At 52.5% G+C, this 12926-nt stretch overlaps 1 protein-coding gene across 3 annotated transcripts in view; it reads left to right on the top strand.

The window, feature by feature from the left end:
- The window catches only part of asap2a (ArfGAP with SH3 domain, ankyrin repeat and PH domain 2a), a 33541-nt gene that overhangs the window by 4766 nt on the left and 15849 nt on the right, over positions 1–12926 (top strand). For all 3 annotated transcript variants that reach the window (XM_030116852.1, XM_030116853.1, XM_030116854.1), the window contains exons 2-4: positions 6217–6289; positions 11240–11385; positions 11521–11595. In XM_030116852.1, coding sequence (XP_029972712.1) covers positions 6217–6289; positions 11240–11385; positions 11521–11595 — 294 coding nt within the window. The remainder of the gene's footprint in view (positions 1–6216; positions 6290–11239; positions 11386–11520; positions 11596–12926) is intronic.

Below are 12926 nucleotides of genomic sequence, written 5' to 3' on the forward strand. Positions count from 1 at the left end.
GCACAGAGCTCTGACCTCGACTCCCACCAGCTCCAGACGAACTGGAACAGATATCACCAGCTTGCAGAATGGATGTGATCAAATTCCCAGTGAACGCAGTGAAATCTGAGAGACGCCTGGAAGAAGAGCTCATGTCGCCGCTGGTCGGGGCCGGCGGCTTTGTCTTTATCTGACCTGCAGAATCTGAAGAGATAGAAGTCTCACCTGTCCTACCAGACTGACGCCATGATCCCTGGGCTGGAATGAGCCTTCCTGCCCTCATGGTGTGTGTTCTAATTCATGACGTTCTTGGAAATTGGCTGCGGAGAATGAGAAAACATTCTCCGGATCCCAGAATTAGTTTGGTATGTAAGAAATGTGACGTTCAGAATTAATCCCTCTGCTGGATTCGCGTCTCGCTGGCCCCCTGGGGGGGTCTCCTGTCCGGCCCCCGGTCATGTTTTCATCCGGAGTCCGACTCTGTTCAGACCACATCACAATGCAGCAGCCCTCCCCACAGATCTGTCTGAGGTCAAAGGTCACAGTCCTGTCCCAGTCGATGCAAAGCCATCATCTCTCTCCTCCGTGCGTGCGTGTGTGTGTGAGCGTGTGTGTGTGTGTGTGTGTGTGTGTGTGTGTGTGGGGGCCACTGGGGTCGGATGGGAACTGCGAGCCGCTCTCATCCGTCACAGAGTTCTGCAGCGGCTGCTGTCGGCGGCCATTGTTCGCTGGCAGGCTCTGCCTCTTCATTAATGAACTCCGCCATTGATTTGTGGCCCGGGCCGGGGTGGGGGGTGGGGGGGTGGGGTGGGGGGGCCCGGCGGGGTGAATCCTCAGCTGTGTTGTCCTCCTGTCTCTCTCACTCAGAGGTGAAGCTCTCTCCTCCTCTGCTGTAGCAGCAGCTGTGTTGTGGACGGGTTCCACCTTTTCTATCTGCTCTGTAAACGCCGATATTCAGTCTGATTTTGTGGAGTTTTCCGGGAGGAAGCGGCTCGTCTGGAACTCTCTGAAGCGCCGTCACGTCGGAGCGGTTCGGCTTCCCCCTCCGGCAGCAAACATCTGACAGCAGCGTCTGTTTGAAGGCAGCTGAAGTTAGCGGAGTCTCTCTCGCGTTTGGTCTTTATTCTCCCGCTCGTGGTTCATCAGCCTCCTGCTGCTTTATGGACTTCGTTAAGCGGGGCCGTGTCTTTAGCAGGTTTTAAACACCGGGCCTTCAGGCCTCTCAGCCTTCTTTTAAAGTCCTTCTTGCTGTGGCTGGAGGAGCAGGCAGTGCGGTGCCGCTAACCAGCAGAGGACTGGTGCAGTGGAAAGTCGCTCCGAAGCTCCTCAGAGGCTGCAGCTGTCTGGACCAGCCGGGCGGCTCCAGCCTGCTCGCTCGCCCTGTAAAACGTAAAACACTCATAAAATCACCCCGCCACTTAACATGAAAGTTTGTTTTGTCAGACACTTAGAGCGCCGCAGTCGATTCGGCCATCATCCGAGTGTGACTCCTGGCAGCTGGCCAGCTGTGGTCTTCGTGGCGCTCTCAGCGGAGCTGTGAAGTCTGCCGCCGGAGCACCAGGAGACGGCTCGGTAGCTGCCAGTCAGGCTGAAAACCCAGAGGACGGTCAAACACTTTCCAGCAGCTGTTAGAATTAATTTGGTTTACAAGTCAGGCCACGATCAGAAGCCTCTGCTCTGCAAGTTCTTGATTTTTCTGCATGTTTCAATCAATTCTTCCCCGTAACCTGGCCTCCGGGCTGCCGCCTCGCCCTGCTCAGAGGCAGTGAGAGCTGGTTACCGGGTCTGGGTTTCAGGCCCTCCAGTCCACGGCTCGCCTCTGCTGACACTCCGCCGCTCGTCAGCCTGAAAATACACGGCTGTTCCTGTAATGAGCTCCTGTCTCGGGCTCAGGAGGGGAAAAGAGAGCCTCCCTCGCCGTCACTTTCCGTCTCACACCTCCAGGAAACCAGCTCGGCTTGCTTTCCAGGCTGCCGGAGTCCTGGAGGAACCCAGCAGCTCCTCTGCAAATATTGGCTTTCCTCCCTCGGTGTGAACACCAGTTGTGAATGAAACACCTCAAACACTGTTTTTTTTCCTTCCAAGCACATTCATGCATTCATAGCTTTGGTGCAACTGAGCAGTGAAAATCAAGGTTCTATCAAGACGTCTGAGTCAGAGCTTCTGACTCAGGACTCTGGTCTCAGCAAAGCCTCCTGGGATGAACTGTATGTTTAACATATGTTTGGAGTGACTCACAGCTTTTTGGCCAAATGTGGAGGTACAGCGGTCCGCTGGCCTTCCTGTGTTTACCTGACTGCAGATGGCGGCACACGGGGCGACCCTGCAGCCGCTCGGCCCGGCCGGGACCGGGAGCGACCCTGCAGCCGCTCGGCCCGGCCGGGACCGGGAGCGACCCTGCAGCCGCCCGGCCCGGCCGGGACCGGGAGCGACCCTGCAGCCGCTCGGCCCGGCCGGGACCGGGAGCGACCCTGCAGCCGCTCGGCCCGGCCGGGGCCGGGAGCGACCCTGCAGCCGCTCGGCCCGGCCGGGACCGGGAGCGACCCTGCAGCCGCTCGGCCCGGCCGGGACCGGGAGCGACCCTGCAGCCGCCCGGCCCGGCCGGGACCGGGAGCGACCCTGCAGCCGCCCGGCCCGGCCGGGACCGGGAGCGACCCTCCTGACGTCGCACCTTTAAAACGCAGTCGAGCCTTGAGAGGAAACGCCACTTTTATCGCAGTCTGACCTCACTTCAGTCAGGCTGCTGCAACCGAGCGCCGCGAGGAGGAGGAGGCAGTGTCAGGACTGATCTGCTGCCAGTTTCAGTTTCTGATGTGAGGATCAAACAGACGGCAGAATAAATTAAATCTGTGTCAGTAAGCGATCCCCTTTTCGGCATTTGCATTTCCCCCCAAAACAGCCTGAAGTCACCACGGCGCTGAGAGGAGGATGATAAACGTCAAGTCTGTGATTTTCTCTTCAGAAGCAGTCTCAGGTTTGAAAACCGTCTTCATGGAGGAGGCCGCCGTGTTTGTCATGGTCCGTCTGAGCACAGTGTCAGCGTTTCTAGTGTCCGAGGCCTCAGCCGTTGACCCAAAACACAGAAAAGGTTTCACGTGTTCACTGGTGTTCATTGTGTTAACGGGGCCTTGAATTCCTGAGGACGGCAGTAGAAATGCTCCAGATGGGGGGGTCGCTGGGTCTATCTTTTGTGAAGGAGTGCGTGTCGTAGGAGGAACGCGGTTCCAGACAGACGTGCTGTCATCAGCAGGAGGAACAATGAGGCCGGCCCGCCGTCGATCTGTCAGCCGCTGCAGCGAGCAATCATCCAGGAATGTCTTTCTTCTTCAAGACCGTGGAGACGAGCTGGAACCCTCACCTGAAAACAGGCCTGGTTCGCTGGACTCCCTCACCGGGGGCCGCGGTCCGATTAACGCCTCCTCCGTCAGATCAGATCTGAGACAGACTTTAATGGAGGTTGATTTTGCTACAGTTGTTCTTCTCATTACGAATACGAAGCACAAAGATGTCAACATGTCAACAGCTCAGATATGATCCGTCTGAACGGGACAGGAAATGCACAGACCGGGGGGAAGCAGGAGCCGCTCCGAGGCAGATGGTCCTCTGAGGAAGACGACCACAGCGGTGACGAAGATGACGCCATGCTTTAAGACCAGGATTAGCTCCATTCAGGTCCTGCTGCTCCGGCAGCAGGTGGAGAGGAAGAGCTGACGCTGCAGTCGTGACTCAAGCCGCCTGTATTGTGTGAGGATTCGGCGGCCCTGGTATCCCCCCCCCCCTCCGGGTCCTGGCCAGTCAGTCAGCCCGGCCACTTCGCTCCACTGTGGAGAAAACGGCGTGGAAGTGATTGATGGCGTGTTCAGCCGGTTTATTAGCCCGGCCTCTTTCAGAGGCTCTGCTGGAGCGTGGAGCTCTTAATGTGAAAGCGGCGGTGATGTCTGTGCACGTGGGCCGTGCACGGCTTCAGCTGTCCAGACGGGCTAATTACGGGTGCAGCGGAGGTCAGTGAGGGGTTCAGACGAGAATCGCTGCCTGAATCATAAAACGATGGGAGGCTTTTATTGTTGAGGAGAGCGGAGTGACCAAGTCTGTTTTCTCAGAAACCTTCACTGAAGCTTCAGGAGTCCAGCACAGGTTAAAGGTCAGAAATCAACAGAACAGTCTTCAAACTATTGGAAAAAAAACAGATTTCAGCTGAATAAAGGGCCTGTTTTTAGACAGGGAGAGGCTAAAGAGTTTCCTGTTGGACCTGTCACCACACCCTCTACTTGAGACACCTCATGTCTTCACTAATTCAATATTAGATCGTTCCTAAAACAGATCAATAACAAATGAAAACATCAGTCTGAAGCCCATCGGTGTGTTTACAACCTCCTGGATCTACTGGATCTAATGCAGACAAATCTCCTGGGAAACCATCAGAAATGTCTGAGCGGGTCTGGAAGAAGGAACTTAGTCTGATTTTCAATCATTCTCAGCCAAATGCGTCCTGAACCTGGTTCACCTGGAGTGCAGATGGTTCGACCCCCCCCCCCCCCTTCCCAAGGTGATCAGCTGTGAGTTCATCACCTCTGGACAGAGATTAGTCGCCTTCCTCAGCCTCCAAACCAGAGACTAAAGGCGTCCGAAGCAGCTGGAGCCGCGTTCCGTCTGAGCAGAGCGAGCTTCACGGAAACACTCCCGTCAGAAGATTCCCTCCTGATCACAGCCAGTCAGAACCGGTTCAGGCAGATTGTTCTGTGTGAAAGGACAGCTTGTGATCAGGAGGTCAGATCCAGAGCAGCGCTGTGGCAGAGAGGAGCCTGCAGAGAACGTCTCAGACCTGATGGAGACGGTGGTTTCAGGTGAAAACACAGAACTCTCGCTTGAAAATGGGACTTTTTGTTTCTGAACCGTGAAGACATTAACATCATCTGCATACAGTCGGATTCATCACCAGTCATATCATCATCATACACTTCCACTGTCAAGGATTTTTTCTCCCTTTTGCTCAAACTGTCGATGAAACCCAGAGATTTGCTGCTTGGTCTTTGAAATTGCATTAACTTTCAGCCATCAGTAAATTGTGTTGAGCAGGTAATCGATACTGAGCGCGTGTGAAGCCCCTTCCACCGAGTGTTCCAGAGCAGCCGCGATGTTTCCCAGTAGAAAACACCCGGCTGGCTCTGGGGTCTGAGCAGAATGAGCGGGGGTTCTGTGTGTCGAGAGCGGACCAGGGGTGCGGCTAATGGGATAATGGCGCATGAAGCAGATGAGTCACTTAACGGTGGTGGAGGGAAGTAAACCGGCAGCTCTCTAAGTCCTCCTCTCACTCACAGCCTTCTTTTAATTAGCACCGGCCCTGCTGTTAAAAGGCTTCCGGCTTTATTTCAGGACCTGTTACTTTAACCAGGCCCTGCAGTGTGTGTACTTCAGGTGTGTGTGCTCCTGGAAACGCGTGTCTGTCAAGATTTTACCGCACAAATCCAACTTGACTTCTGGATGTATGGACTGAATGGGTTTGGTCGTTGCGTCCCGCGCTGCCGGTGTGTACAGTGCAGCGTGTGCGTGCCGATGAATGGGAAGTGCTGTGTGTGTGCGTGCTCCGGGTATCTGATATGTGTCGCTCAGACGGAGAGCAGGGCAGCCGCGGGCGGCGCCGGCTCCGGCCCGCTGGAGCGGACGGAGTTAATAAAGCCCCGAAAAGTCATTTCCTAAACCCCCCCCCCCGTCCCACAGAGCGGCTCTGAGCGAGGACACAGTGGAGCTTTGTTCCAGCTGGACGTCCAGTCCGCTCTCGGTACTGTGTGGACGGGAGGAGAGCTGTGTGTGCGTGTGTGTGCGTGTGTGTGCGTGTGTGTGTGTGTGCGCGTGTGTGTGTGTGTGTGCGTGTGTGTGTGCAGGTACACATCACCTCCACGCTCACAACCTGCTGCTGTTATACTGATTAACACACTCTCTCTCACACACACACACACTGCTAATGAGGAAGCTCAGGTCTATTCTTAGCTTCGTGTTGAATAATACATCGCACACAGTCAGAGTGGAGATAATACACACACACACACACCATCAGAAGTTTAACTCATGCACACACACACGTCTGAAGGAGGTGTTTATGCCGTCCCCCATCGACCCTGTTAAAGGCTGCTGAAGAACTGACTTCAAAAAACAAGCTGAACTCACTTGTTGTATAAAGAGAATTGTGCTTTTCAGACAGTAACGTGTGTGTGTGTTGTGTGGTGTGTGTGTGTTCAGGCTCTGGATGTGGACCGCAGCGTTCTGTACAAGATGAAGAAGTCGGTGAAGGCCATCTACACGTCCGGGCTGGGTGAGTCCTCCGTCTCCGCCGCTCTTCAGACAGACGGCCGTCCCTTTCAGGCCTGACCTTTGACTCTCATTTGACTAATTATGCAGCGTTTGTCAGACGTCTGAGGGCGGCGGGCGTTCTGTCCCAGCCTTTACACACTGTATTTATTGGATCACTTGTTTTTTTTAAAGCTATAATCCAAACAACTAAATAATGGATTATTTAAAAAATCAGCAGTATAGTGTGAAAACTATTTCCAGCAGTACTGTCCAACATTAGAATGTTCATAACGCTCTCATATATCAAAATAAAAGCTCAGACAGTTTACCTAATGCTCTGGCATTGTTTTGATACTTTCAATATTTTAGTCAACTGAACTGTGTTTTTTAAAGATGTTTTTTCAGAAGCAGAAGAGAGCGGAACATGTCGGCGTTCAGCAGCCTGTCACGGTTTTATTCCTCATTAGTTCAGACAGACGGGCTGAGAGCAGCTCCTCCACAGCTGCTGGTTAAAAACTCAGCTTTATGGTCTTCATTATAAAAACTCTGCTTTTCCTCCTGCGAGGCAGAGGAGAGGAGCACAGCTTCTTAAAGTGTGTGTAGTGTGTGTTATTAGCAGGCTCAGTGAGGCAGTTGGTGCCATGTTGGGTGTTTTCAGTGTCTTTTGTTTGACAGAACCCTGCTGAGAGTGGGGGGGGGGGGGGGGGGATGATGGGGGGGGGGGGGGGATGGGGGGGGGCAGTAGCTCTGAACAATGTGCTGAACACATCTTTTTGGGAACAGTGTGAGCTCTGTTCAGGCTGGAGGGACAGCTGTCTGATCCACACCCCAGAAGGAACAGCTGGGAGGGGCGCGCGCACGCACACACACACACACACACACACACACACACACACACACACACACACACACACACACACACACACACACACACACGTTAACATGATACCTGTGGAGTCACATGAATCAGTTCTGTTGTATATCGGTCCATCATCTGCATACATGTGAAGTTTTTAGTTACAAATATTTTCTTTTTTTCATTGAAGGCAGATGAAGATGACATGAAAATAAATTTCAACATAAAGCTGTCTGATACCCCTCTCCCACTGGCCAAAAAACCCGTTTAAACCCGCTAATTCGTGGCAGTGGGAAAAGGTTTGACCCGGGACTTCGACCCGGGTCATTGACCCTGCAATCGACCCGGTAAATTCCCGGGTCAGCTTTCTACCGGCTTTTAGTGGGAGGAACTTACATGATGACGTCGACGCAGCGCGGCTAAGTCAGCGCACTAGTTGTTGTTTCTGGACACAGCGTGAGATTTCCTTCGTCAACACGACCCAGCATTGGCAAGATAGCGAGACCAGAGAGCTTCCCCGATCCGTGGGGAAGAGGAGATTCGTCTACAGGTAACAGGGACTGTTTTCCGCTGCATTGTTTACTTTCGTTTTGCTCCGTCGCACTGATGATGTCATCAACGTGGGACACCATCAGTGCGGGAAAACGCAGCGACGCGGCTCGCCAGCAGGAGGTGAGACGCGGGTCAGCAGGCGGTGGGAAAGGCGTCTAAAAAGGCGATAGTTAGCGGGTCGCAGACACGGGACGACCCGCTAGTTGCAGTGGGAAAGGGGTATGAGGTTGGTCTTATTGTGGAGGGCTGGTTTCCTTTCTGTCAGCACCCGTCTGAAAGCTGCACACGTTTCCGTTCAAACGATACTTCAACATTTTGGCAAATTGGCCCATTTAGCGCAATTCCTCAGTCATTTCGAACAGCACACTTACTGTTTTTGTGAGGGCGAGCTGTTGTTTATTCAGAGGCGAGTCGGGGAAGGTTTTTCACTACGCTGTGAAATATTAATGCAAAATTACCAGATTGAGTTGTTTATGTGAAGATTGCTAAGACGGAACTACTTACTAAACATGGCGTCTGGGCGTAGTGATTTCAAAAGAAAAAGTAGTTCCCAGTATTTGCTTCAGTGTCGTAACGCTACAATATTATTTGTTGGTGTTCCACAGCGTAGTGAATGTGTGGATTATAACGTGTCCACCAAAGTCTTTTGGGGTTGTTGGATTTTGTATTTGATGAGTTTGACGAGGGGGAACAAAAATACCATCCACTTCCATTGTGTCCGTCCCGAAAACCTTCCCCGACTCACCTCTGAATAAACAACAGCTCGCCCTCACGAAAAAAGTAAGTATGCTGTTCTAATGACTAAGGAATTGCGCTAAATGGGCCAATTTGCCAAAATGTTGAAGTATCGCTTTAAAACGTGTTTTCATGACGAGCAGAAAGCAGATCAGCTGATGCTAATTCAGGAGCAGGTGAAGCAGGATTTCTCATGAAACCTGACCTGGTCTGGATTCTACCAGCATTTCAGGAAGAAACGGGTCATGTCATTAATGTCATGAAAATGAGGAACACTTGATCTGTATTTTAATCTGAATTATAACAAAATCATTTCTTAGACTGAGACTTGAGATTTTGGTTTAGATTCTCTTTTGAATTTTAAAAACCAAACATAAGTTTCATTATTTGAAATTAAATATTTTGCTATTTTGTTCAATATTAAATTACCTGCTTTGAATGTCGCACTGAAACTGAAGCTGTTTGAATTTGAATAATATTTATTAATCCTCCAGTAAATGTGAGGGATGGTGACTCAGATGTCTGGAGCAGAAACTCTAAAAAAAACAAAAAGTGAAATTACACTTTGAAAACTTGAACTTTGAATTTAAATGCAGTTTCAGATGAAATTTTCAGTTTGAAAGCATTAATTGACTGAAATCAAATTTCTGAAGTGTGTAAACCCCCAGCGATGCATCCGCCTCCTCAGAAGCAGGGTGTGTCAGTGATATCGAACCCGGTGACGTCAACCGATCAGAGTTTGAAGGGTTTGAGTGCAGCGGCCTCGCGGAGCCGTTTCCACTGCTCAGAGAAAGGAAGTGAGAGTGAGAGTTCTCTGGGCGCTCTCCAGGGAGGATGCTGGGAAAACTGTGAATAATGAGACACAGCAGGGAAGATACAGACTCCCAGAAGCACTGCGATGGTTTCAGCAGCGGCGGAGGAGGAGATGCAGAGTGTGAGGAGGAATTATTCACAATATCACACACTGCAGAGGCAGAGAATATGAGCTTATAGCCGAGACAGACACACATGAGAAATACTGTTATTGGCTCACAATCAATAAAAAATGTCTCAGCAGATTGATGAGACATCCAGTCACATCGATGATCTGTGACTCAGTGGTGCAGTGGGAACTCAGACGGTCCCTGGTTCAAGTCCAGCAGGGCCTTTTGGAGTCTGCATGTTTTTTCTTTTTCGTTTCCTCCCACTAATGGAAAACTTTCCAGTCTGGATGACTGATTTCAAGAAAAAAAAATCCATGTACATTTCAATTAGAAGGCAACTCGAGGGCTAATATGAGCCAATAATAATAATAAAAAGTAACGTATCGATGCTGTATCGGTGTCACGTCTTTAACCGTGCCATGAGTCCGTCTGCTCGGAGCGGTGAGGAGGAGGATTACTGGAAACCAGGTGACTGGTTTTCCCTCCTCCAGCTCGGCGCTGCTCGTCTGGTTGTCCAGATGTTTTCCCAGCGTCCTCGGGGAGGTGGAGCTGATCCGAGGTCGTCCGCACATTGTTCAGAGCTCAGTGTGGGAGAGAGGAAGAGAGGACGCTCTGCTGTCTGCTGATTAGACCGCTCTGTGTGTGAGAGTGTGTGTGTGTGTGTGTGTGTAATGGAAGAAAGTTTCCAGCGAGCCTCTGGGATGTGAGATAATCCTCAGCAGGCGCCTGCGAGGAGCGGCGATGACTTTCTCAGTTTTTGTGCACCAGTATGAAGAGTTCAGTCTCGACTGTAGTCGAAGGTCAATAATGAGGCAGTGAGAGCGAAGGCTGAGCTTCTGGAGGTCGCCGGGCTGAGGTGGAGGTCGCCGGGCTGAGGTGGAGGTCGCCGGGCTCAGGTGGAGGTCGCCGGGCTCAGGTGGAGGTCGCCGGGCTCAGGTGGAGGTCGCCGGGCTGAGGTGGAGGTCGAACCCTGCTCCCTCACACGGTGATGAAAGCTGCAGAACTCGGCAAGTAACGTCTTGAAGCGGTGAATAGCGGACGGCGAAGTGAGAGTGAAATACACTCCCTGACGGTCTTCCTGAGAATCCCCCCCTCAGCTCTGGAGATGTTTAGGCAACAGTCCCGGGAGCGAGCCGCCATGTTTGCAGAGTAAACCCCAGAGAACCTGTCCTCCGTGCTCCTCTTCCTCCGCCCTGCCTCGTCACCTCGGCCTGCTCCAGCCGTGACCCTCCACCTCCCCCTCCACCTGCACCTCTCCAGCTCACCTGCTGCATCCGGCTGTGTTAATGAGATTTATCTCTGGTGGTGGGTGGGGGGGGGGGGGGGGGGGGGGTTGCTGAAGCTTTCAGCCTCTTTTAATCACATGATGGATATCTGTTCTCCCGAGACGGGAGCTTATCCGGCTAAACCTGCCACATCTATGAACCTCTGGCGGCTCTCTCACTTCTCTCTGAGTGTGTGTGTGAGACAGTGTGTGAGTGTGTGTTGTGAGTCATGGTGCTGCTGCAGGTGTCTTGTCTTTTAATGTCTCACTTCTTTCTTCTCTTCATCTTTGATTTTTGTTTAACGCCCATTAATTGTCTCGTCGCCCATCCGTCCCCCGTTGTCTCCCCCTGTGTCGTCATAGCAACAGTCGCCTGGCCCGCACCCCTGGTGTGTTCACCTGCTAAGCTGCCAGGTCACCTGGGTTCAGCCGGCTGTGAGGTTATTAAAAGCGGAGCCGCTGTGTAGTGTCTCCACCACACTGTCTCTGCACGTTTCTCCTGTTTGTAACGCAGCAGAAATATTTGTGAGGAACTCTGATCTGGAGGGTGGAGATGACTGACGTGGCACGAAACGATATCGATCAGTACACACACCAACGTGCAGACGGACCACTGAGTGTGTGTGTGTGTGTGTTTTCCAGCTCACGTGGAGAACGAGGAGCAGTACACTCAGGCTCTGGAGAAGTTCGGAGAGAACTGCGTGTACAGAGACGACCCCGACCTGGGCTCGGCCTTCCTCAAGTTCTCCGTCTTCACCAAGGAGCTCACGGCGCTCTTCAAAAACCTGGTGAGTGTGTTCCGACGGGGTGATGGCCCCCAGGGCCCGGGAGCTGCTGGGTGGTCTGGATCTGAAAGAAGGGTGTAACTGTGTGTCTCGGATCAGTGATGGGTTCTGCTGCCTGATCTCCGTGTCTCTCCTCAGTTCCAGAACATGAACAACATCATCACCTTCCCTCTGGACAGCCTGCTGAAAGGAGACCTGAAGGGGGTCAAAGGGGTGAGACCTGCACCTGCTTCTTACCTTCTCTGGTTGAGGGATCGGATTGATGGATGAGAACGTTGACAGTTGACTAGGAGAGCACTCTGAAGTCCAGATCTCCATTTAGACGTTTCCATTCCAGTGGGGCTGGACCCCCCCCCCCCCCCGTTACTGTCCTCCCCGCTCGCTGACCTTTTGCTCCTGAAGCACATGATTGGCTTTAGTTGTAACTGAGGTACGATGAGATTAAGTGGGCTCTAATGAGGCCGGTTGCCACGGAGACGGCGGTCGTCTCCATGACCCCGAGCCACTTGGCACCGTCTCGACCTGTGAACTGCCCCCCCCCCCCCCCCTTTGTTGCTCTTTTGTGGCTCTCTCAAGTGCCGTTTCTCTGTTCAGCCTCCGTCAGCGTTTCTGCTCCAACACTTCCTTCCTTTGTCTTCTTGTGGCTGTTTTAACTCCGCAGGCCCCCCCCCCCCAGCTGTGGCAGCCCGTCACATCCGTAATGCTTCCCGCTTATTGCTCATTAGCCCTGGGATGATTCTCATTACCTCGATGACACGGCGCTAATGAGCCGCCGCTGATTCTCAAACCTCAGGACACACACTCACACACACTCGTGGAAATGTCACACAGATCCGGAGATTCGTTTTTAATCGCCGTGAAGAGTGAGGAAGAGAAGCGCAGCGGCGGATAAAGTGACGGGCCTCACTCCCAGCCGCCCCTCGGCCCTGACCTGCTTCTCACCTCCGCAGCCTGCAGCTTTTCCCCGGCGGGTTCTCTCCCCTTCATCATCGTCCTCGTCCTCTGTCATTATCCTCCTGCGTCGGGGGAAGTACCTGTTAGGAGAGTGAGCAGCAGGAAGGAGTGCAGACCGGCCCGGCAGGCTGTTTAGACTGCAGAGAGAGGAGGGAGAGCGCCGTGAAGCAGCACGCCAATAACACTGCAATCCAGCTCAGTCGTGTTTACTCCACCTTCCGCAGCTCAGCGTTTATACTTCTGTTACTGTTCATCCGTCAGTCATGGCACTTCTGATGAACTGTTTAACTTGTACGTATTTCAAACCTAATACTTAGGTAGTTCAAGGCTTTGCTTTCGGAATGTCCTGATTGCATCAGGGTCTATTAGCAATTTTTTGATTGATCAGGTATCGGCAAATCCAGCCAATCTGCCAGAAACAGATGAGTAGCAGCCATGCAGGAAGCAGAGTTAGCAGTCCAGTCTGGATGTACAGTCCTACCACGATTATCCAGACCCCTGTTCTCTAGACCTCTGTCAGCCGGAATTCTGCTCTCCGGATGTACCCAGTGCGCCACATGATAACCATTTGTGGTCGGTATGGTCCCAGA

The sequence above is a fragment of the Salarias fasciatus genome, chromosome 19 (assembly GCF_902148845.1).
Source record: "Salarias fasciatus chromosome 19, fSalaFa1.1, whole genome shotgun sequence".
Classification (NCBI taxonomy): Eukaryota; Metazoa; Chordata; class Actinopteri; order Blenniiformes; family Blenniidae; genus Salarias; species Salarias fasciatus.